The sequence below is a fragment of the Ovis aries genome, chromosome 8 (genome assembly GCF_016772045.2).
Source record: "Ovis aries strain OAR_USU_Benz2616 breed Rambouillet chromosome 8, ARS-UI_Ramb_v3.0, whole genome shotgun sequence".
In the NCBI taxonomy this organism is placed as follows: Eukaryota; Metazoa; Chordata; class Mammalia; order Artiodactyla; family Bovidae; genus Ovis; species Ovis aries.
In genome coordinates this window covers 84,530,559-84,556,065 of record NC_056061.1, presented here as the reverse complement: position 1 = coordinate 84,556,065, position 25,507 = coordinate 84,530,559, and the positions used below count along the sequence as shown (strand labels likewise).

General features: G+C 55.2%; 1 protein-coding gene across 3 annotated transcripts in view; it reads left to right on the top strand.

Moving 5' to 3' along the window:
* AGPAT4 (1-acylglycerol-3-phosphate O-acyltransferase 4) overlaps positions 1-24,664 on the top strand; it is a 134,248-nt gene extending 109,584 nt beyond the window's left edge. For all 3 annotated transcript variants that reach the window (XM_027972637.3, XM_027972636.3, XM_027972638.3), the window contains exons 4-9: positions 7,908-8,069; positions 10,651-10,804; positions 14,465-14,567; positions 15,320-15,395; positions 22,162-22,360; positions 24,113-24,664. In XM_027972637.3, the coding sequence (XP_027828438.2) occupies positions 7,908-8,069; positions 10,651-10,804; positions 14,465-14,567; positions 15,320-15,395; positions 22,162-22,360; positions 24,113-24,207 (789 nt within the window). In that variant the 3' untranslated portion in view covers positions 24,208-24,664. The remainder of the gene's footprint in view (positions 1-7,907; positions 8,070-10,650; positions 10,805-14,464; positions 14,568-15,319; positions 15,396-22,161; positions 22,361-24,112) is intronic.
* Positions 24,665-25,507: the final 843 nt, after the last annotated feature.

The window sequence follows — 25,507 nt, the reverse complement described above, 5'->3', positions numbered from 1 at the left end:
TGACTTGTTCCTCCCTGAGTGAGTGTGGTGTGTGGACAGGCCAGGGTGTGCGACGCAAGAGTCATGACTTCTGAAGCTTCGGGTCTGTTTACTTATCTTTCTGCTGCAGTAAAAATACGCACTGGCTCCTTCACAGTGGCCCTGAAGGTTGCCTAAGATGGTGTTTGTCGGGTCTTTGAGCAGCTCCAGGGCCTGGGAAGCTCTCCATAAAGGCAGCCGTTCGTGTCCATTTTTATCTTCTGGGGTCACCGTGGCTTGGCGGTTACCCCAGAGGCCGACTGGGGTGTTGTGCTCGGCTCTTTAAAGAAGCCTTGCGTGTTAGTTATCTACAGCAGGTGACAAGCCCTGAATGTAGTGGCACGATTTGAGTGGCCCGAAATCCTGGCTCAGCTCCGTGGGGGTCGTGGCAGAGTCGCTCCAGGGCTGGGTGGTGGTTGCATCTGAAGGCTTGCCGTGCAGGGACCCGCGTCCAAGTTCGCCCCGTTTGTGGCCAGGGTGACCCTCCTGCCTGGGTCTCTGCTCAGGCACCCCTGATCCCCAGGGGAGCAATGCGAGCTGGGTGGGAGAAAACACCCAGGTGAGGGAGAAGCCACAGCCTTCTTGTAACGCAAACTTCTGCCCGATAGGGGAGCTCACGAGCCCCGCTCCCTCCAGGAAGCAGGCAGGGCTGCGAGGAGGTACCCAGAAATACCCGGAGACAAGGATCAGAGGGGCCATCGTGGAGGCCGCCTGCCACCCCTTTCAGCCTCCAGCCTCACGTTTCCGTTGCTATCGTTCAGTCGCTGAGTCTCGTCCGCCTCTTTTGTGACCCCATGGACTGCAGCCCGCCAGGCTCCTCTAACATGGTCTATTACAGCTCCACCTGAAAACAGATGGAATTCCTGCCGCGTGTCTACGTGCAGGAGGAGCAGAAGGAGAAGGGAACTCTGATTCCTAAGCAGCGGGCCCTCTCGAAGCTCCCCAGCGCCTTCCAGACACGAGGATGCAGATGACAATGAGGGCAACTGATGCGTCTTCCAAACGTTTACCCAACAAGCGGATCGTGTAGGTTTTCTGCAGAAGTCACTGTGCTGGGTAGGATGGCGGGTCAAGGATGCGTGGAAAGCTCAGTGGCTTCAGATCATACAGAGAGGCAATGAGGTGTCATATAAGACCGTGCGATGCAGCCATTGAACTGTAATGAGGGGGATCGTGTCCACGTGGGGCGCCCTGTGCGTGTGTGATATCTGACCACTCAGCCATCTAGCGGCTTCAGGGGATTATTCTGAGTGTCAGCCCTTCGTTTGCTTGGAAACAGAGGTCCTGAGGAGGAGCTGGGTCATGGTGGTAAAGGTGGAATATGAGGGGCTAGTTCGGGGGCAGCTCTGTTTACTAACCCGTGGGGAAGGACTTCAGTGTTTCAACAACTGGAAAATAACATTTCGGCAGTACCAGCACACGGACTGCTGTGCCCAGGGATGGAGAAACATCCCAGAAGGTGATGACCCTGGGCCCAGGCCTTGAAGGAGGCAGCTGGTTTTAGAAGGAGATGAGAGATGGAGGTAAAGGGAGAAACAAGAGGCAGGGGGTGGAGGTAGCTGGAGGGAGACCCTGGGGAGGGCGTGGTCAGCTGCCGTGGTCCCAGGCTCTGCTGACAGACTCTTCCCGCTGTGGCCAAGGGTCCACATCAGCATTCCTTCTGCCTGCTCAAGGTCACTGCGGGGTGATTTTGAACCTATTCAGTTCAGTTCAGTCGCTCAGTCATGTCCAACTCTTTGTGACCCCATGGACTGCAGCACACCAGGCCTCCCTGTCCATTACCAACTCTCGGAGTTTATGCAAACTCATGTCCACTGAGTTGGTGATGCCATCCAACCATCTCATCCTCTGTCGTCCCCTTCTCCTGACCTCAATCTTTCCCAGCATCAGGGTCTTTTCAAATGAGTCAGCTCTTCACATCAGGTGGCCAAAGTATTGGAGTTTCAGCTTCAGCATCAGTCCTTCCAATGGACACCCAGGACTGATCTGCTTTAGGATGGACTGGTTGGATCTCCTTGCAGTCCAAGGGACTCTCAAGAGTCTTCTCCAACACCACAGTTCAACAGCATCGATTCTTTGACGCTCAGCTTTCTTTATAGTCCACCTCTCGTAACCTATTAATCCAAGTCAGAAAAGAGATACCACAAAATGCAAGAAAATCAGGAACTGAACCCAGACTGTCAGTATTCTGGTTTATTTCGCCAGGATGCTTCTGATCACTGACGGGAAACGTGGTTCTTCCTGTACCAGATCACATGCATCTGAAAACCTACATTTCTTGGGGTTTGATTCCAAAAGGACCACTTTTCTAACCACGGATTTCTGAAAGAAGACTGTCGATGCCAATTTGTTCAGAAAGGCTACACGAATGTTACTTCCTATAAACCTCCCATCAACGATCACATTCCCCCAAATTGTAGGTTTCCTGTGTTTTATTTTTCAAACGTGTAAAACTAAGCAAGAAAGGAGACGCCCTAAGAAATGAATGTGGGCCCAGGTGTCCAGAACAGACACTTCCGTTTCCGTCTGCTGGCTCCAGTTCTCTGATAAGGGTGGCAGGGCAGAGGCAGACGTGTATGCAAAACCTGCCCACAACCTGCCCCTGGTTCCTACATTGAACAGCTCCAGGACCTTGGAGGTTATCTGCCTTTTCTGAACCTCGGTGAACCCTTCCCATTTCATGCTATTTAAGAGTTTCATGAATATATGTAATATATATATATATTTTAAATGGCTTCCCAGGTGGCTCAGTGGTTAAGAATTTGCCTGCCAGTGCAGGAGACACAGAAATGCGGGTTCAATCGCTGGGTTGGGATGATCCCCTGGAGGAGGAAATGGCAACCCACTCCAGTGTTCTTGCCTGGAGAATCCCACGGACAGAAGAGCCTGGCGGGCTCCAGTCCGCAGGGTTGCAAAGACGCAGACTGAGCACAATCACTACCACACTCTTGTGTGCCAAATCCCTCATCAAGCACATAGCACCAAGTAGGCGCACCGTCATTGCTCGTGTCTTTGACCCAGATCCGTTTCCCTTCATTGAAAGTTTCCTTATGCAAGTAGGGTAAGGTGTGGAGGACGCAGGAGGGACGGAGTATCCTCTGAGTGGGGTGTAACCTGCTCTCCTGGCCCTGGCCCTGTGCAGCTGCAGTCTCCCATCACTGGTACAAACCGCAGGTCGCTTTGCATTTGCCTTCATCCCGGCTTCTTCATGGATGCTGGTCTGGCTCTGCTTGGCTCCAGACAGGGTTAGAAGTTTCTCGATGTGGAGAAGTGTTGTTTCCCTCTCGAGGGGCTCCCCTCGCCACGGTGGCTGTGTCAGCCCTGTTAGCATGGATTTGGGTGCCCGCAGGTGGGTCTGTGGGAGGCTCCTCCTCTCCTGCTCCCACCTGGTTAATCAGTTAATCCGAAGCTTTGTCTGCGTTGCTTCCGGGCAGCAGCAGCTCTGGAAGGATGCAGGGGGCCACCTTCTGTCTCTGCCTGTTCTCCAGCTAGGCCAGGCTGGCTAGGGTCCGGATGACACAGATAAGGACCCCGAGACAATTGGGGCGAGGCGAAATCCCTTCCAGTCCCGGGCACTGAGAGAATCGTTGCCACGGAAAGGAGTCCCTGGGCAGTGCCAATGCATCTTGAGCTCATAAAAAAATAGCGTAGTCGCTCAGTCCTGTCTGACTATGTGCAACCCCATGGACTGTAGCCCTCCAGGCTCCTCTGTCCATGGGATTCTCCAGGCAATACTGGAGTGGGTTGCTATTCCCTTCTCTAGAGGATCTTCCTGACCCAGGAATCGAATCCACGTCTCCTGCATTGCAGGTGGACTCTTTACCACCTGAGCCACCTGGGAGGCCCTTTTTCTTTTTTTTTTTCTTCTTGAGCTCATAACCAAGTGTATTCCTGGAAGTGGTAGCATGCCCTTTATTTTTGAAGTATAGTCCTGAGTTAGACACTCCAAATTTTCTTTTTTATTAAACAAAATCCTCTGGCTTTTCTTTAATGAGTCAAAGTTGGATATATATTTTCTCGTACCTTCTTTCTTAAAGGCATATAAACCTTTGCTTGGCCTGGGGGAGTCATGTAACTGGTAGCGTTATCAAGTGTCCTGGAAGACTGTAAGCATATTTAAATATGTTTCAAGTCTTTTGGTCATAAATGAGTTGGCTCCTGTGAATCTGCTGGCCCAGGGCCTATTGGTGAGCGCTCTACTGAGTATAATTATTGTTATTACTGCATTCCAAACCTGGCTTAAGAAATGGGTTGAGTTAAAAGGGACATTCAGCTGCTGTGCCTGCTTGGTGGTGACGATGATAGCTACACGTTATTGAACACCCATGTGTCCTGTTCTCAGTGAGGAGCTTTTTGTGTGTGTTTCCATGTGACATTAGATCTTTACAGCCACGCTTTCAGTTAAGCGTGACTTTTCTCTTAATACAGCCAGGGAAGGTGAGGCCCACCAGGTAAGCATGATCCACATCAAGGCCTGAGCCTAACGATAGCACCCAGAGTTTTAAGGCTGAAAGATGGACTCAGTTCAGTTGCTCAGTCGTGTCCGGCTCTCTGCGACCCCATGAATCGCAGCACGCCAGGCCTCCCTGTCCATCACCAAAGATGGACGAATTTAGCATAAAACTGCAAATGGCTCCTCTGTTCCATTTCTCATGAAAAATAACCAGACTGTTTTTGATCCGGAGCCTCATGCTCCAGAAGCAAATGGCTAAAGATGTGCTGATGTCAACCATTTCCTAAAGAGGGCATTGTTAGGGAACCCTGCAAAGTAGTTTTCTGATTGAGAAGCAGGAAAATCTAACAAAATTTAAAAATCACTTCTAGTCTCACTATCCAGCAATAGTTACTATTATTTTTCTCTGCTTTTACTATTTTCCGAATAGGCTATTAACTCAGCTTTGAATCTACATTTTTTTTTAAAAAGTTAGTCTTCATTTTCCCAGCCATTAAATATTCATAGAAAACAATTTTTTTTCATCGGCTATAAATCAGGAGTGTTGATGAACTGAGTGTGTAATTATTCAAGCTGACTATTTTAGGCTTCATGGCCATGTAGCCTCCGTCATGACTTTGCAGCTCTGCTGGAGCATGGAAGCAGCCACGTTCCTAGCAGTAGGCAACGTGTATGTGAGAGCAGCCGTGTCCCAATAAAACTTTATTTATAAAACCAGGTGGCAGAGCAGATTTGGCCCACTGGCTACCTTTGTTTGATATGATATATCATATACAACATGATTCATAGAAGTCTTTAATTTTTAAAGATTGAGGTATGGTTAATTTCTACTAATAGGAAATTCCCCCGAGGGTACCCGTCCCCAGCAGACAGCTGTGATCGACTACACAGGATCTTTCTCCAGACTTCATGGCTGGAGTATATAATCCCTCTCTTGGCTGCGGGCTTCCCCCGTGGCTCAGTGGTAAAGAATCCTCCTGCAATGCAGGAGCCACAGGTTCAGCCCCTGGGTCAGGAAGATGCCCTGGAGGAGGGCATGGCACCCCACTCCAGTATTCTTACCTGGAGAATCCCATGGACAGAGGACCATGGCGGCTACAGTCCATGGGGGGGCAAAGAGTCAGACACGACTGAAGCGACTAAGCCCACACATACACTCTTGGCTAAAGGATAGATCAGTTTGTCAGTCCTTCAAGTCGCCACAGGTTATTTTTGGAAAGAGTCCAGGCATATGTAATTTTCTAAATAATCCTGACCTGCCAAGAAGGTACGTTCAGTTCATTGTGAGGATGTTTTGTTTTCATCCTGTAGGCTGTGCGCAGGGGCCGTGAGAACACTTGTGCTGACGGGAGGGGGCCTCCCACGGCCTGAGACCCACCCGTGGACACAAGGGCTGGGCTTTAGCTGGTTTCCCTGAGGCGCGTGGTGACTTGGAGAGAGTGTGACCTGTGTACCAGCACCCCGTGAGCCCTCAGCCCTCTGTCAGCGAGTGCTCCCACCTACGGGGACTTGCCTCTGGTCCTCTGGGGCAAGCCCTCAGATTCTATGGCGTGGTTCTTTCCTTTCTTCCATTTTTTGCTTGTTTTGGCTGTTCTGATTGGCATGCAGGATCTTGGTAACCCAGCCAGGGGTCGAACCCTTGCCCCTTGCATTTGGAGCTTGGGGTCCTAACCCCTGGACCGCCAGAGAATTCCTCAGGCTTGGTTCTTTTCGAGGGAATTTGCAGGTGTGGAAATTTGTGTGTGGGAAAACCAAAAACAAAGTTAAAATGTAGCGAGGCTCCACCTGAAAGATAGCTTTGCTTTTTCTTCTCCCAAAGGGGAAATTCAGTTCCATTCAGTCACTCAGTCGTGTCTGACTCTGCGACCCCATGGACTGCAGCACTCCGGGCCTCCCTGTCCATCACCAACTCCTGGAGCTTACTCAAACTCATGTCCATTGAGTCGGTGATGCCATCCAACCATGGCATCCTCTGTCGTCCCCTCCTCCTCCCAATCTCCGCCCTCAATCTTTCCCAGCATCAGGGTCTTTTCCAATGACTCAGTTCTTTGTATCAGGTGACCAGAGTATTGCAGCTTCAACTTCAGCATCAGTCCTTCCATTGATTATTCAGGACTGATGTCCTTTAGAATTTTTGCTGTTTTTCTAAGGTCAAGGGAGCAGGTGGCTGTTTACATCTCTCTTTTGGCCCTTGTGGGTGGGTCGGGGGATTGCCTCTCTGCTGAGCTTTGCAGCTGTCATGGGAGTGTTGAGGAAAAGAGAGTGGGGCATCGTTTTGGAGTATTGTGGTGGAGTATCGTTCTTTATTCCGGGCCTCATAGGAGGGGCAGAGCCAGACACTTGTCACAGCTAAGGCCACCACCGGTCCATATCTCTCCCTCTGTCATCTCTGCCGTTGGTGAATAGCTGCTGTTTCTAGGAGCATCTTGGTTAATTCCAACCTTAGAGGCAAAAAACGTAGAATGCAGTCTATCAGATCCAAAGCTGGTCTTGTGTCTCCCCTGCCTCTTCCACCCCACCGGATCCCTGCACACCTGCAGCCTTGGTGAGGCTCTGGCCAGGGCACAGGTGGAGCGTGCCCAGTGCCCCTACGGATTTGAATTCCCCTCCTGGTTTCCTAGCGTCTGACCCAGAGACCCCGCTGGGCCGCTGTCCCTGGTCTGTAAGGAGAGTGGTGTCCCCCCACCCTCAGAGCCAGCAAGGGCGCTGAGGAGTGAGGAGGAGTGCGAGGCGGAGCACGCCTAGGGGTGGGCACCTGCGTGAGCTGGTGAAAGATGACATAGCACCCCGCGACCCCAGGGGTTCCCGACCACTCCGGGTGCCTCCCCCTGCCCCTGGAGAGCCTGTCCTCCACACGGAGAGCCTGGCCGCCCCCAGAGAGCCTGTCCTCCCCCGGAGAGCCAGTCCGCCCTCTGGAGAGCCTCCCCTCCCCATAGAGAGCCTGTCCTCCCAGGAGAGCCTCCCCTCCCCATAGAGAGCCTCCCCTCCCATAGAGAGCCTGTCCTCCCCCAGGAGAGCCTCCCCTCCCCATGGAGAGCCTGTCCACCCACCAGAGAGCCTGTCCTCCCCATACAGAGCCTTCCCTCCCCATGGAGAGCCTGTCCACCCACCAGAGAGCCTGTCCTCTCCACCGGAGAGCCTGTCCTCTCCACCGGAGAGCCTGTCCTCCCCACGGAGAGCCTGTCCGCCCCCCTGGAGCCTGGCCCTTTATCCCTCACTCGCGGGGCAAGGCTGGCATGGCCTTGACCTCCGGCTGACTGGCGGGCGGGCGGGCAGCTCCAGGTCAGTGGCCCCCTGGCCTCCGTGTCCTGGGGAGCTGTCTCTGCGGGCCCGGAATGCACGGTCACTCTTAGTTCTAGGGAGCTCCCTGGCAGTCCCAGGGGAGGGCCTCACGCCCCCTTTCGCGGACGCCCCGGCCTGCCCACCTCTGTTTCAGGGCTCCAAGGTCCTGGCCAAGAAGGAGCTGGCCTACGTCCCCATCATCGGCTGGATGTGGTACTTCACCGAGATGGTCTTCTGCACACGCAAGTGGGAGCAGGACCGCAAGACCGTCTCCGAGAGCCTCCTGCACCTGCGGGACTACCCCGAGAAGTACTTTGTACGTGCGCGGCCCGCGGGGCATCCGGTCACACTCGCACACGCTCAGGCGATCGTCACACACACCCCCGGGGTGCCCCAGCACTCACACACACACTCAGGGTGATCGTCACATACACACTCAGGGCGCCTAGGTCACACTCACACACACTCGGGGCGATCGTCACACAAACGCCTGGGGAGCCCCGGTCACACTCACACACACTCGGGCGATCGTCACACACATGCCCAGGGTGCCCCGGCACACACACTCAGGGTGCCTAGGTCACACACACACACTCGGGGTGATCGTCACACACACGCCTGGGGAGCCCTGGTCATACTCACACACGCTCAGGCGATCATCACACACACGCCCACAGAGCCCCGGTCACACTCACACACACTTGGGCGATTGTCACACACATGCCTGGGGTGCCCAGGTCACATTGTCACATACTCAGGGCACCCAGGTCACACACACACTTGGGGTGCCCCGAATACACTCGTGCACTCTTGAGGCAGTCACACTCACATTCAGGGTGCCTGATCACACTCACACACACTCGGGGCATCCAGTCACACTCACACCCACTTGGGCTGATCATTACACACACACTCAGGTGCCCAGGTCACACTCACACATACTCGGGGTGCCTAGGTCACCCTCACACACACTTAGAGGCCCTGGTCATACTAACACACACTCGGGGTGCCCTGAATACACTCACGCACTCTTGGAGCAGTCACACTCACTCACACTCAGGATGCCTGATCACATCACACATGCTCTTGGCATCCAGTCACACTCACACACACTTGGATCATCAAACACAGGCTTGGGGTGTCCAGGTCACACTCTCACACACTCAGGGTGCCTAGGTCACACTCACACACACTCGGGGTGCCCAGGTCATGTTCACACACACTCGGGGGCCCTGGTCACACTCACACATGCTCAGGGGCCCTGGTCACATTCACACTCTCAGGGTGCCTGACCACACTCACACACTCTCGGGGTGATTGGTCACACACACACTTGAGGTGCCCCAGTCACACACACACCCTCGGGGGCCTTGGTCACACACACACTTGGGGCCTAGGTCACACACACACTTGGAGTGCCCTGGTCACACTTACACACACTCAGGGGCCTTGGTCACACACACTCAGGGTGCCCCAGTCACACTCACACACCCTCGGGGGCCTTGGTCACACACACACTTGGGGCCTTGGTCACACACACTCGAGGTGCCCCAATCACACTCACACACCCTCGGGGGCCTTGGTCACACACACACTCGAGGTGCCCTGGTCACACTTACACACACTCAGGGGCCTTGGTCACACACACTCGGGGTGCCCCAGTCACACTCACACACCCTTGGGGGCCTTGGTCACACACACACTTGGGGTGCCCCAGTCACACTCACACACCCTCAGGGACCTTGGTCACACACACACTCAGGGCCTTGGTCACACACACACTCGGGGTGCCCCAGTCACACTCACACATACTTGGGGGCCTTGGTCTCACATACACACTTGAGGGGGCCCCGGTCTCACACACACTCAAGGTGCTTCAGTCACAAACACACACTCAGGGTGCCCCAGTCACACTCACACACACTCAGGGGCCCTGGTCACACTCACACACACTCACCCCTCTGCTTCCCGAGCCTCCTCAAGCACAAACCCTCTCTCTCTGAAGCTCACAGACTCTTGAACACCATAGACGTGGGGGCCAAAGGTCATGCCATGAGAGGAGGCAGGCTCAGCTGTCGCTTCCTCAGGCTCCTGTGGGGCTGTGTGTGATTGTGGCGTGTGCTGGGGGTGGTGCATGCGACCTCGGGGCTGAGCGTGCGACCTCGGGGCTGAGCGTGTGACCTCACAGCTATCTGAGTGGCTTCGGCTGTGTGTGTGACCTCGGGGCTGAGCGTGTGACCTCGGGGCTGAGCGTGTGACCTCAGGGCTGAGTGTTTGACCCTGGAGCTGAGCGTGTCACCTCACAGCTATCTGAGCGGCCGTACAGACGGGTATGTGACCTCGGGGCTAAGCGTGTGCCCCTGGGGCTGAGCGTGTGACCCTGGGGCTGAGTGTGTGACCTCGGGGCTGAGCCTGTGACACTGGGGCTGAGCGTGTGACCTTGGGGCTGAGCGTGTGACCTTGGGGCTGAGTGTGTGACCTCGGGGCTGAGCGTGTGACATCAGGGCTGAGTGTGTGACCCTGGAGCTGAGCGTGTGACCCTGGAGCTGAGCATGTGACCTCATAGCTATCTGAGCGGCCGTACAGACGTGTATGTGACCTCGGGGCTGAGCGTGTGACCCTGGGGCTGAGCGTGTGACCTCGGGGCTGAGCGTGTGACCTCGGGGCTGAACCTGTGACCTCGGGGCTGAGCGTGTGACCTCGGGGCTGAGCATGTGACCTCGGGGCTGAGCCTGTGACACTGGAGCTGAGCGTGTGACCTTGGGGCTGAGCATGTGACCTCGGGGCTGAGCCTGTGACATTGGAGCTGAGCGTGTGTCCGCGGGGCTGAGCGTGTGAACTCACAGCTATCTGAGCAGCCGCAGGTACGTGTGTGACCGCCATCCTGTCCCCTTCAGTTCCTGATTCACTGCGAGGGCACACGGTTCACGGAGAAGAAACACCAGATCAGCATGCAGGTGGCCCAGGCCAAGGGGCTGCCCAGCCTCAAGCACCACCTGCTGCCTCGCACCAAGGGCTTCGCGGTGACCGTGAGGAGTTTGAGAAATGTAGGTAAGGACGACCCCGCGGGGCCCCCTGCAGCCAGGGAAAGGGACCCCCAGCACCCAGAGGGGAGCCAGGGACGGAGGCTGGCAGGTTACCCCTGGGTAGCCTGGGTCCAGGCTCCCGGCGTCGGACGAGCAGCCACAGCCCTTAACGACTGCACACACACCGCTTTGAACACCCACCAGGTGCCGAGACACCATGAACCACGTGCACACACGTGCACGCCAGGCCAACCCTGCGCTCTACTGCTCGGCACCGGTGCTGCAGGCTGCGGGCGGCGCTGGGTTCCCCGGGGGTCCCGCGCCAGGTCAGCCCAGGTTTCTGGGGTGGTTCTGCTTTGTGCAGCATTTCTTGCCCGTCTGTGGCACCAGCTGCCTGCCCCCCACCCGCCAACAATGATCCCTGTGGCCTTGTCGCCCGAGCCCTGGATGGCTGTAGGTGAGGACGAGGCGTGAGCAGCCACAGAGCCAACTTGCTGCAGTCTCTGGTTTCCCGTTGAACCCTCCTCCCTTGGGGTTTGGAGACTCGAGTCTTTACCCTTTCCTGCCCTGAGGCTGCTCCGGAGGCCCCACTGCCTTGTCCCTCATCTGTCGGGAGGCAGGAGCTGGGGGATCTCCTTCCCCCACTTCACCCCAGTCCCCCAACCCCCACCCCACCTCACCCCAGTGCCCCCCTGCACCGTCTCTGCACCCCCTGAATCCCAGCCACATCACCTGGTGAGGCCGAAGCCCCCACCTCCTTCCAGGCCTGCATCGGGGATGGGGGTCGGGGGATGTAGATGTGGACGGTGTGCGGTGCTTCTCTGCCATCCCCATGCCTGGGGGCGGGGGGGCCCCCGGGAGCTCTGTGATCACGCTGACCTGTCCCGCGGAGGGAACAGTGGCAGCACTGACTCCAACACGTGCGGCTCCTAAAGATCTCTGACTCTGCTCCGGCGACCCAGCACCCCTCAGCTGATCCTTCCCTCAGTCCTCCTACCCGAGGTCCCCACATTGCTCCTCCCTGGCCCCGTGCTACCTGCATCACTGCCTCTAATCCTCACATCACCCAGGCAACATGCCATCACTCCGGGGAGAGGAAGGGACCGCTGGTCCAGGACTCAGTAGCTCCCAGCACCGAGGACCTGCTGGGGGTGGCCCATCTCCCCTTCCCTCTGGGAGCCAGGCCTCAGGGGCCCCAGCTGTCTGCCTGCACACTTGGTTTGCTCTGGTATTACCCCAAAGGCTAGAACCTCCCTGTCAGCTAGCTCCTTGCCGCTCCCTGGTGAAGTCCAGCAACCAGCACAGGAATGCCCAGGGCTGCTCCATCTTGCAGACACACCTCCTGGCACCTGCTCCATCCAGCAGGGTCAGGAGGCCTGGGGATGGGGCTGGCTCCTCCCCTCACCAGCTGTGGACCTGGGGGCAGGTCACCCCACCCCTCGGATCCTCCGTCTGCTCTTCTATAAAACTTCTTAGGGTTACGAGCAGTCTTAATCGAGAGAATACACGTGGGTGACTCAGCATCAGGGCTGGCACGTCGTAAACATCTCATTGAACGCTGGCTCTGACTCGGAGCCCTCTGCTGCCCGCTTCATCCCTCGCTGTCTCTTCCAGGTGGGGGTGTCGAGCTTCCAGTTCTGATTTTCCCCGCCTGGGATGACCTGTGAGACTCCCTGAGCTTTGCCTACAGGCGGAAGGGGCCAGGCTGCCCAGAGGCTGCCCCACTTCCCTGGATAGTAATAGTGACGATGGGTGATAGCAGGGCACTTCTGACACCCCAGCAGCACGAGCATCTCACACACGCAGCGTGGCCAGGGTGTGTGCCTGCCGGATGCAGCGGAGGAAATATGTTTCGACTTCCAATTCGCAGATGGGGAAGTTGGGGCTGAAGGATGAGGGAACTTATCCCAAGCGGCTCCACCCTTACACGGTGAGCCAGGGTCTTACCCAGCGGCTTGGCGGGTGGGGCCAGAGCCTCCTTCTCCTGGGCTCTGCAGTCACGTGCGTCTAGTGCCTGGCCTGGTTCTGTCACTTTAAGACCTAGGGTTTCTTTTCTGGAAAAGGAGGGAACCCTGCAGATTTAGGCTGTTCTCTGGGGGACTCCCTGCGGGCTGTCCCCCATCCTTGATTAATCGAAGGGACCCCCACCTCTGTGGCAAGCGTCAGGCTCCTATGTCAGAGTGGCCTGAAGAAAGGAGGTGTGTTTTGAAACCCTTGACCCAGCATGAACCCTCACACCCTGGGGCTCTGCAGCCTGAAGGGTTTTCGTTCTGTGTCATTCATTGGCTGAGCGATGTACTCAGCTGAGGTTACTCTCCACCAGCCTTTCTCTTCCTGGGTTGGGGGGTGGGGGGGACCGCCTCTCCCCACCAGGGAGGACAGGGGAGTGGTCTTGTTGCTTGGGTTGGGGGTGGGGGGTGGGAGCTGCCTGCCCGCACCCCTTCAGGTCAGCAGGAGGGCGCTTGGCTAAGATGTGGTCCAGCTGCTGGAGTGCCCCGCTGTGGCCCCACGTGGTGGTCAGGCAGCCAATCAAGCAAACAGACAGACCACGTGACTATGTACCCGCCCATCAGCCGCTGGTTCTGTTGGCGGTAGTGGTGTGTGCAGGGCTCTCGCTAGTCTACCGAGCGCAGGGCGCTGGGCCCTTTGGGAGGCGCTGACTTTCATCGTCCTGAGTCACCTCTGTTCTCCAGGAGAACGAGGCTCAGAAGGCCTAGTGGACTGTCCAGGAGGAGATCCCACAGCTGGGAACAGGTGGTCCTGGGGCTCACACCCAGGCTGACTGCAAAACTCCTGCTCTCTTCACTGTCCAGTCCTGTCTTACCGGTTGTGTAGGAAGGGCCATCTGTTTGCACCCCGTGTTTCCACCCTGCTCTCCCCTCACTGTTCCTTCGGGCATCCTCCCGTCCAAGAAGCATTCATGAAGCCTGGGCCAGGCCCTGGGGCTGCAGCGGTGGGTGTCGACATAGCTTCCATATTTGTTGTTCCTCTTTCGGTCCCTTAACGTGTGTCCATCTCTTTACGACCCCATGGACGGCAGCAGGCCAGGCTTCCCTGTCCTTCACCATCGCCTGGAGTTGGCTCAGACTCACGTGCACTGAGTCCCTGATGCCATCCAACCATCTCATCCTCTGTTGTCCCCTTTCAGTATGTTGACAGTACATCTGCTCACCATTGGGCAGACATTAAAATCACAGTCTTGTTTGTTTCCCAGCTCTGTGTCAACTGACTACACCATATTTCAATTCCTTAGGAAGTCTCTAGTATCTTATTCTCATTTTCATATTTTTCTAGGGGAAGGATGCCCATAGAATGGTTACATTGCCATGACTCAGAGACTTCCTTAGATAGTATTCTTTGGATTGCTTTAACTATTAATATTTGTTTACATACCTGTTGTAGCACACCTAGATGGGTCATTGTAGCATTGCTTTAAATTGATATGACCTCAATAATAAGTGTTTTCTATTACTAAGTTATAGTGTGCTTTTCTGATGGTGGCATGTGATGTGTGTTCAATGTAGAGTGTTTGGACAATATAGAAAAGTGTGAAGAAGAAACCATAGTCCCTTCATTCCCAGATAATCAGCCAGCAATTTGATTCTTGTTTTCCAGTATGTATATTACAAAACGGAATTGGGTTCACACGCTATATACTGCTTTGTATTTGTTTTATTTTTTATAGTTTCAGCTGTATATGACTGTACACTCAATTTCAGAAACAATGAAAATCCAACACTGCTGGGAGTCCTCAATGGCAAGAAATATCACGCAGATTTATACGTTAGGTAAGTCGGCTCCATTTCCTTTCCAGAAAATGGAATGCCCATCCCAAAGCAAATAAGTCACAAACGACCCACAGACCTTCTCCCAGGGGAGTGTGCTAATAATTTCGTGCCTGCAGTTGGCATTGAACGGAATGTGTTCACAGTCCTGTTTATGTCGAGAGACTCATGCTCTGTTGTAAATAATTAGGTTAAACCTCTCTTCTCCCCAGCCACTCTCTGACTCTCTCTCTCTCATCAAAGAGCTTGGGTTTGAACAAATGAGAGACAGTATTTTACAGTCCATTTTTGAAACTGAGTGGGAGAGTTTATTTTATTGAATGCTTTTCTTGGAGGGTGTATCTGCTCCATAGAAATGGACACAGATACAAGCATTCTACTACTTACAAAGAGGCCTAGAAGCAAATGGAGACCACTTTAGCAGCATCTCACTTATGTGTTATAGGAGTGTGGAGAGGCAGGCGTCCGCCTGGATGGGTCTGAGTTGTTGAATGGGCCCTGGCCCATTCCCTGGTGGGCCGTGACTGCATCGGGCCTAAATTTCTCCAGTCCAAGGAGGGTTTGGGTTTCCCCTTCTTTGATCAATTGCATTACCCTCTCACCTCCATGCTATCCAGGCTGCTGAAATAGAAGCCGAAAGGTGTCAGTTTGAACTAACACCTTTAGTTATGTTAGTCTGAACATTGTTAGTTTGAACCGGTGTTTGGGGCACTTGGCGTGGGCCTCCCCCTTGCTAGCCACTCTCTGCCTTGCAGGCGGATTCCTCTAGAAGAAGTCCCAGAGGAGGAGGACAAGTGTGCGGCCTGGCTGCACAGACTCTACCAAGAGAAGGTCAGTGCTGGGGGCTGGCTCCGCGCTGTCCAAAGCTCCCTTCCAAGCGGCAGCTGTGGGTGCTGGCGCCTTTGGGAGTTTATAGAGGTGGCTGAACCTTTCTCATGGGGGAGACCTCATGCCCCGGATAACAACTACCCCAGATAATAATAGTCAATAGGGGCTATAAAGCTCTACTTGGCAACAAGGAAAAGCAAAAAAGCGAAAGTGAAGCCGCTCAGTCGTGTCCGACTCTTTGCGACCCCATGGACTATAGACTACGAGGCTCCTCCATCGGTGGGATTCTCCAGGCAAGAATACTGGAGTGGGTTGCTGTTTCCTTCTCTAGGGGATCTTCCCAACCCAGGGATCGAACCCGGGTCTCCAGTGTTGGAAGTATGCGATTTTACCGTCTGAGCTACCAGGGAAGCTCAGGCAACAGGGAAAAGAACTTGCAAAATACTTTTAAAAGGGGGCTTCACAGGAAGAATGGAACTATGTTATGGGTGTAGTGGACAAAAAAAAAAAAGGGTCCCAGGAACCCTTGTCCATTTTCCCGCCACTGGTCCCAAGGCAGAATATTCTTGAGGGTACGGGGGTTCTCTACGGCAGCGATGGCTGAGTCCGCAGTTAGGTAGCATGTCTGGTCCCAAAACATCACCAGCATAAGCAGGACGAAGGCCCACAAGGTTCAGCAGAGCCAGGTTTGATCTGTGTCATGCCCACCCCATCACCCCTGCCCAGCCCCCGGACACCTGTCCCCCCGCCCCCCCACAGCATCTCCGATCCCCCCCATGCTCTTTCTGTCCTCTTAGCAAGGCCTTATCTTTCAGTGGTTTCCCCCAACACAGACGTGCACAGGGCAGAGGGAAGCTTAATCATCACCGCACTGACTGCTCGCTCTTACGCAGGAGAAGGTTAGCCTCCACCTGGTGAGGCAAGCATTTTCAGGCACAGGAAAACGTCTTTTTGAATCTAATCCATTTGGAACCCAAACCAGTTCGTTATCTAGAATCAGATACATTCTATAGGCTTCTGATTTCCTTTCACCAAAGTCCATGAATGTGGACTGGCTAACGTTTGCGTTCTTTCCACCCCATGGCTTAAGAGAAGATGGTCACACAGAACTTTAAGGGGACCTGCACTTCACTGAACAAGAATTTTAATCCTACCTTTGAGACTGTGTTAGGATTTCGGTCTAAAAGACTCCCAAATCTCCACCATCAGATGAAAGAGATGCTCTTAGAAATGTGCTCGGTTTTTGGAATCCAGATCCTGGCGCTATATTCTCATGGCAGGAAGTCGCGTCTGTGTCCCTAAGGACAAGCTTTTCCAGCAATGACTGTAGACCCCTCTCTCCGAGCTGCCTTTAGCCTCCCTTCGGAGGCATTTACAGCAGACCTGTCTGTTCTCCTCTCACGAACGCTCAGGAGAGACTGGTTGGCCTGCCCCCAGAGCACAGAATTGCAGACTCCTGGGCCTCAGCCTCGGGGTCTTAGGGGGTTTGAGGGGGAACCAGAAATGTGTGTTTCTGGGACACTGCTGTCGATGTCAATGGGCTGAGGGCCCGAGGGTGGAAACGCACTGCCTGATGCTTGTCAGCAGCGAGATGCTGCATTTCCAATGTGCTGGCGCCAGGCCTGGGCTCAGACTGAGGAAGACAGGGCAGCAGAAGCTCCGTCCCTCGGGTCTCCTGCATGAGGCAGCATTTTCCTGGTGCCGTTTTCTGCTTTAGTCAGTTCAGTTCAGTTCAGTTTAGTTGCTCAGCTGTGTCCGACTCTTTGCGACTCCATGAACCGCAGCATGCCAGGCCTCCCTGTCCATCACCAACTCCCGGAGTTCACTCAGACTCATGTCCATTGAGTCAGTGATGCCATCCATCCAACCATCTCATCCTCTGTCATCCCCTTCTCCTCCTGCCCTCAATCTTTCCCAGCATCAGGGTCTTTTCAAATGAGTCAGCTCTTCACATCAGGTGGCCAAAGTATTGGAGTTTCAGCGTCAGCATCAGTCCTTCCAATGAATATTCAGGACTGATCTCCTTTAGGATGGACTGGTTGGATCTCCTTGCAGTCCAAGGGACTCTCAAGAGTTCTCCAACACCACAGTTCAAAAGCATCAATTCTTCGACGCTCAGCTTTCTTTATAGTCCAACTCTCATATCCATACATGACCACTGGAAAAACCATAGCTTTGACTAGATGGACCTTTGTTGGCAAAGTAATACCTCTGCTTTTGAATATTCCTTCTAGGTTGGTCATAACTTTCCTTCCAAGGAGTAAGCGTCTTTTAATTTCATGGCTGCAGTCACCATCTACAGTGATTTTGGAGCCCCCCAAAATAAAGTCTGACACTGTTTCCATTGTTTCCCCATCTATTTCCCATGAAGTGATGGGACCGGATGCCATGATCTTAGTTTTCTGAATGTTGAGCTTTAAGCCAACTTTTTCACTCTGCTCTTTCACTTTCATCAAGAGGCTTTTTAGTTGCTCTTCACTTTCTGCCATAAGGGAGGTGTCATTTAGCAGTAGAAAAAACCTGAAAAATGTGCTAAGAAAAGGCCTCAGAGCTGAATCCTTTCATAAAGAGCCACACACACAAACCTACAAACGTGGCCCCCAAACCCCATCAAAGCAAAGCAGGTGTTTTTCCACCGGCAACAGACGTTCAGGCGCGAGCCTGTCTTTGTGCAAAGTGAGTCCACTGGGCTTTCCTCGGAGGCCCCCTTTTCTTCTCATGGTCTTGGATTTCCCTCTAAACTGTTTCAGCATGAAGGGACGGTGCTCAGTTTGGAAGTTCTCGAAAGGAGCATCTAGGTCAGAGCTCTCGAGCTTGTGATGAGGAAACTAAGGTCCAGATACAAGGGAACAGCAGGCATCTTCCAGCTCATTCATCAGAGCTGGAGGCTGAGGGGCCGGGCCCTGCTCCCACAAAGGGCTGGGAGCACAGCCCATCTCCGGGGCGCTGAGCAGACCTTTGAGGCTGCCCTTTTCCCTTGAGGGCCGACCACTGACCAGTGAGAGAAGGTGGTCAGCGGTGCCTCCATGAGGAAACATGATCGAACTTCTGTGGTTTCCACATCAGCCCCGTTTTCTCAGGAGCCTGCGTGGGTCTGGGGCTTGACATGCTTAAATCCCGGTGGCCCACCACGTGGGGCCAAGGGGTGGGGGGCTTCTTTTTACCATCACGTTTCCAGCGGACGGTGTCGAAAGATGATTCTGTTGACTCAAGGCTTGGGGTTTTAGGGGTGCAGCTCTCAGACTTAACAAAAAATGAAGGGGGTGGGCAGCCACGGACTCTCGGCCAACACTTTGTTCCAGCAGGGACGTCAATAAAAAGGAAGCTGCTTCTGCCATTTCAACACTCTCTAAAACAGGGAGGGTCTCAGCTCTGAAAACAGGGCCATCCTTTAAGTGGGACAAATCTCGGTTAGAAAACGTACAACATGTCTTACATGTCAGCATTTGGGACCCCCCACCCCGGCTGGGGGGTTGGGGGTGGTACCAGCTTTGAGAAGCATTAACCACCCTCGTGTACTCTCCTTGGCGACCCACGGCTGGCTCCCAAGTGAACTCCGCCATTTACCCATGATCCTAGACCCTTCGCTCCCCAGAGCCTTCATGGTTTCTCAATTGTGTGGTTTGTAACTTTTCATCTCTAATTGAAAGTGCTTCTCCGGGAAGTTTGAAATTTGTGGAAAGGATTAGCAGTTTGCCATTATGGTATTTCCCAGGTGGCTCAGTGGTAAAGAATTTGCCTGCAACGCAGGAGCCATGGGTTCGGTCCCTGGGTCTGGAAGATCCCCTAGAGAAGGGAATCCACTCCAGTATTCTTGCCTGGGAGACCCCATGGACAGAGGAGCCCGGTGGGCTAGAGTCTCTGGGGATGCAAAGGGTCGGACATGACTGAGCGCCTAGCGACTAACAGTTGTGGGGTGCCAATTAAGGCACAGGTGAAGGAAGCAGCGTTGTGAGGGGCTCTGTGGGTGTTCCCCGGGTCCCCGAGGCCAAGGGCGGTCTGAGTCGGTGCAGAGCTGGGGGCACAGGGTAGGGAGCCGGCGGGAGGGGCTATATTTGGAGCACCGGCCTTTGGGCATTGGAACTGCATGGTTTTCAAGCTGCCGCTGGGTCTTCCACTTTCACAGAGGGCATCACTCCTTGGAAGGGTGGCAGGCCTGGCCCCACAGCACCATCCTCTGCAAACGCCACTTTCCCTGGCCTGAGCCCTGGCTGGCGCCTGGGGGAGCTGTTCCCAGAAGCCTCCCCCTGCCCACCCTCCAGCTCTCTGTGTCCCACTTTCTTTTTCCTCTCCTTTTCTTCCCTTTCTACCCCAAGGTCATAAGAGAAAATTTCTTTTGCCGAGTGAACGCTGGCAAGGCCCACTTAGTCCAGCCGTACGTGGGCGCCCAGCCTCCATGCCCTCCTGGCCGGTGCGTTGGTGGCAGCTGCTCTCAGTGTAGCCTCGGGGCACTTGTCCTCCGCCAGCAGGCTCTGCTGCTCCTACAGACTTTGGGGTTGATGTTTCTTTCTAGGAATCAGTTCCCACTTCTGGTGTATAACGTGCCACAGGATAAGACGCGGAGACCAAAAATGGAGGCACCGTTAACAGTCTCCTCCCTGCTGGGTGGACTTTTAGCAAAGAAATAACACAGCCCAGAGAGGGCAGCGGAGCTGACGTCTGGCCCCGAGCCAGGCATCCACGTCCTACAGGACACGGTCACAGGGACACAGCCCGGGAGGCTGGCGGGAGTCACAGGGACACTGGGGAACAGTGGGGGTCTTGGGTGAGGTTTGGTTTTCTAATCGAACCAGAGGAAAAAACTCTGAATATGAATTCTGAATCCTGCTGACTCCTAGAAAAGGGAGTGCCTTCTCCTCCTGTTAGAGGTACACAGGAAAAAAATCTTGGCTTAGCAGATGTCTTACTGAAAATGAGAAAGAAAAAGCATCCCCAGTCCCCCACTGTAACGTTACGGTGCATGCTAAGTTGCTCAGTCGTGTCCGACTCTTGGCCACCCCATGGACTGTGGCTTGCCAGGCTCCTGTGTCCATGGGATTCTCCAGGCAAGAGTGGGTTGCCATGCCCTTCTCCAGGGGATCTTCCTGACCCAGGGATCTTACCCAACACTCTTAAATCCCCTGCATGGACAGGTGAGTTCTTTACCATTAGTGCCACCAGGGAAGCCCAACACTATTACAATAGAAAAGCACTATCAAGGCTATTGAAGGAAAAAGTTCGAGAAAAGAAAACTCGCCCATTTTTTAAAAGGGTGAATTTTATGATCTGTAAATACACCCCAATAAAGCTTTTGCTTTTTTTTTTTTAAGGCACAGAAGTATCATCTCCTGTCTTAGTCCAGTCAGGCTTCTAAAACAAAGTGCCACAGGCTGGGTGGCTTATAAACAGCGGAAACGTCTTCCCCACAGTTCTGGAGGCTGGATGTTGAGGAGTTCAGGATGAGGGTGCCAGTGTGAGCGGATTCTGGTCCCAGCCCACGTTGCTATGTCCTTCCGGTCGAGGGGCGAGACGGCTCTCTGGGGGTCTCTTTCATAATCGCATTCATGGGGACTCCAATCTCATGACCTGTAACACCCTGCAAGGCCCCTCCTTCTCATACCTTCATCTTTGGGGCTAAGACTTCAGCGTAGGAATTCAGGGAGGCAGGCGCAGACTTCCAGTCCACCGCACCCTTGTTACCAGGCTTCACTGGGATGAGAAAAATCACCCAAGTTCTGGCAGGAAGTGGAACCGGAGGCACTGGCAAGTTAGGCACCATCCTGCGGGGCATCCGCAGGTCACCGTCACTTCCGAGGAAGTCCTCCGCCCAGCGGCTGCTGTGGCTCCCTCTCCTCCTCTTGTTTTCGGTTTGCTGGTGCTGGGTCTTGCTTGCTGCGCTGCTGCACACGCCTCTTGCTGCCGCAAGCCGGAAAGCTGCTCTTCATTGTGATGCGTGGGCTTCTCACCGTGGTGGCTTCTCCTGTGAGGCAGCGGCCTTAGGGCGCACAGGCTTCAGGAGCAGCTGCACACGGGCTTGGTTGCTCCATGGCCTGTGGCATCTTCCCAGGCTGGGGGTCAAATCCATGTCCCCTGCGTTGGCAGGGAGGCCCCTATTCGCTGTGCCACCGGGGAAGCCCTCCTTTACCTCTGGAGGGTGGAACACTCCACACACGGTCTAGTCTGTTTACAATTGCTTGATCATGTGCTTTTCTTGAGACCCTCCTGACTTCCCCCCAACCTCCAGGAGACCCAGGAGGGAAGTTGAGGAGGGGCAGGAGTTTGGGGGTGGGAGGGCGGGAGCTGCCATGCAGAGCCCCTGAACCACCCATGAAGGGCCAGAGGCTCTCCTTCCAAAGTGGCCCATCTGAGGATTCATTCTAATCATGACCTTGGGAGGTCGGAACATGGCATCGTCCAGTACATCTTGGTTGGGGAAGAAGATAAGTATGGCCGACTAGACATCTCTTTCTCAAGTGGATAAAAGTTTAGCACTTAATTTTGGTTTAGCATCAAAATTCAGCACTTAAGGTAGAGGGTTCAGGTGCACAGAAGCTTGTTTCTCCAGAAAACTCGACTGCCTGGGGAACTGGGCCATGATGGGTGAGCCGGCCGTCTGGACCACTGATGCGCTTTGCTGGGCGAGCGCCCTGTCGGCCCCGGGATGGTGTTAGGGTATTTGGGTCGAGCTGGGGAGACTCCCGTGCCCTTGCCTGGGCTGGGGAGGGTGGGACCCAGCGGGCCTGGGTTGGGGTGGCCGGGTGGCAGGCGGTCAGCGGCCCTGTGCCCGCAGGACGCCTTCCAGGAGGAGTACTCCCGCACGGGCACCTTCCCCGAGACGCCCATGGTGCCCCCGCGGCGGCCCTGGACGCTTGTCAACTGGCTCTTCTGGGCCTCGATGCTCCTCTACCCCTTCTTTCGCTTCGTCGTCAACATGGTCAGCAGTGGCTCCTCCCTGACGCTCGCCAGCTTTGTTCTTGTCTTCTTCGTGGGTGAGTCCGGGCTGCCGGGGGCTGGGGCTGGGGCCGGGTGGGAGCCTCTGGGCGCGGGGGAGGACGAGGCCCTGGAAGAGGGGAGCACCCCGATTGGAGTCCTGAATCCCGGGGCTGGGGGACTGCCTCGCCCCCTCCCAGTGTGTGCATGGGGCCCTGTGCGCACAGGGAGCCAGCCCCTCCAGGGATGAGCTCCCGGCCTCTGCAGAGGGCTCTTGTCACAATCGCTTCCTCCTCACCTGCAAGAAAACCATTTCCTGGGTCCCAGCAGGAAGCGACAGAGGCTCTTTGCCATTCAGAGCAGGTCTTGACCTTTTTTGGGGAGGTCAGCGTGGGCGCTTCTCCTTGGCTGGCTCCCGCGTGGAGATGGTGGTCAGCTCAGCCCTTTGGCTCATTGCTATGGGCTTGGATCCGGGCGTCGTTTCAAAGGACCGCCGTTTCTCCACGGCCCATGCTTCCCTGGATACTGCTGCTTTTTTATGGCGGGGGCGGCCAGTTCCCGCTACACAGGCCGGGTCTGGCCTGGCTGCTGTGTGTCCAGGGGGTGCTGTGGTCTCCAGACCCTGCTGGAGAGGATGGATCCCGCCTTGCCCAGCAGCAGCAGGAAGGCAGCGCCCTCTGGAGGAAGCTGGGGCTCCCTGCAGGTGACGGCTGGAGACACAGGGTGCCTCCAGCTTTGGAGGAACCGACTACTCTCTCCCCAGGACCTCATCACCTCTGAGCCCGTGCCTTTCCTCCCTCTTCCCTGAATCACTGAGTCTTGGTCCTCTCACAAAGCCTTTTCACCGCTGGAGTCAGGTTCGCTCCACAACGCCATCAACTCCACAGCACAAAGTTCTAATACTGGGGCGGAGGGCTGATGTTCAGAGCTGGCCCCAGGCTGAAGGCAGCCCATAATAATGGCTCCGTGAGCCTCATGGGCTGGGTGGACCCCTGTCCCCGTCGGGTCCCTGGTCTGAAAGTTCACAGGATGCTGAGGCTCTGGAAACTCATGCATCACGACTTGGGAGGTTTCAGCCACTCCCCCTCTATTAACTTTTTCACACATACTGCAATGGACTGCGGTCAGGCTGTGATGGGTGCCGGGCTCATCAAGGGGATTGAGGTAGACGTGGTCCCCGCACCCAAGGAGCTCACCACGTCTGTCCTCTCTGGAGGGAGCGCGTAAACCGCAGCTCCTGCCTCCATATCCTGTTTTCTAGCCTCTTGGTGGTTAAACTGGGCTCTTGCGTGCATCCTACACTTCTTATCTCTTTGGGCCAAATCCCGCTGTCGGAGAAAAGGCAGGCAGGGACGCGGCTTGCCCGCTGCTCTGAAACTCGCACCAGAAGCCGTGCTGAGACATGCTGGAAACTAAGATAGCTGTTTGAGCCCCTGCATTGTCCAAGAATGCGCTTCCTTGCGCTTTACTTAAGGGTGACTGTAAGTTGCTGCACTGCATCCACCGAAGAACCGTTTGTCCTGGGGATGGGCACCGGAAGATGCAGCTCTCCACATCCTGCTCACCTCCACTGTCCAAGGATCAAAACTCACCACACACAACAGCCTGGCTCTGTTCTAACGTCTCTCAGTCCAGTTAGAACCCCGGCCCCATGCTCAAGGGTAACTGTGAGGCAGGGATGGTGAAAAGCACCCCAGATCACCCAGCTCTCAGCTGATGCCTGAGATTCACAGAGCTCCCCGCTTTATTCCGTCAGGCAGGGCCCACCGGAGTCCCCACAGGCCTCTGACTTGCCCTTCCTATTTCCGCAGCTTCCATGGGGGTCCGATGGATGATCGGCGTCACAGAAATTGACAAGGGCTCTGCCTACGGCAACATGGACAGCAAGCAGAAACACAGCGACTGACCCGGGATGTGTCACCACCCGAAGGGGACCTTGGGGGGGACTGGTGGATGCCGCCGTCACCCTGGGCGGGACCCAGTGACAAAGCTGGGGGAGCCCCTGCCGGGAAGGCAGGGACTGCGGTCTCAGCATCAGGGGGGAGGAGGATGTACTCAAATCTTTCCCCCAGCACGCTTTAGCGGGCTTCGGGTCTCGTTCTTTCCGTGTGTGAGTCTGTGTGAGTGCGTGTACGTGTGTGTTAAGAACGTATGTGAGAATGAGGTGTGCTGAGTGGGATCATTGCGAGGGTATCTGAGGTGCGGGGGGAGGGCAGAAATGGGGACCTCGGAGGGTGGGGGGTTCCCTGCCATCCTTTGGTGCTGAGTTTTCTGTTAACCCTGGCTCGCTACAGAGTGAAAGACACTTTGGTAAGATGACTAAATTATGCCTCAAAACACAACAAAACAAAACAAAAATTACACTGTTTGGCTTCTCTCTGGTGTGTGCACACAGCGCCGCCTTCCTTCCCTTCAGACCCCCTTCCTAAACTTCGGAGTGCCGGACCACAGAGCGCTCCCGAGCAGGGAGCTGGGGGCTGGGGGTGCGGAAGGCAGGCCAGGTGGCTGGAGGAGGTGGGTTCCTGGTGGCGGGAGACTGTGAGACTCTGTGTGGAGACGGCGGGTGCCAGGAGGCTAGCCGGGCACGCGTGCGGGACCCAGGGACGCCCTGGAGGCAGCCCTGGTTCCCCGGGCCACCTTGCGGTGGTCTGTCTGGCCTTGGTCGTGACGATGCACCCACTCCCTGAAGACTCATCGAGGAGCAGACTCGTCTTGAACACTGAGATGACGGCTGGCAGTCCTGCAGGGATGTGAGAGATGGCTTGGCATCCTCTGTTTATCCTCGTAGCAAGCAGAAATTGGGTCCCCTAAACCAGTGCAGGCTCATTTTTACTAGAGGGCCATACACAGGAGCCCAGGTGCCCCTCTGCACAGGCTCGGACTGAGCGGACGTGGGTACCGGGTCCCCGCCCCACGCTTCGCTTCCGCCTTCCTTCTGGAAGCGCAGACTCCCCTGACTTGGAGGAGCTCCGCGCCATGGCACCTAAGGCCACATTTGGAGTAACAGTCCACGTACAGGGCTCCGGCAAACTGCTGCCAGCCGTCAGACACCAGGTGCAAAAGAAGAGCGGAGAAAGCAGTGATATTTCCGGAGGAGGACGAGGGGAAACCAGATGCTACGTGACCTCAGGCTGAGACGCCGGCCCCGGCGCCGGGTCTCCCGGGTCCGTGCACGGAGCGGAGGGAGGGCTGCTCCATGCCGCCCG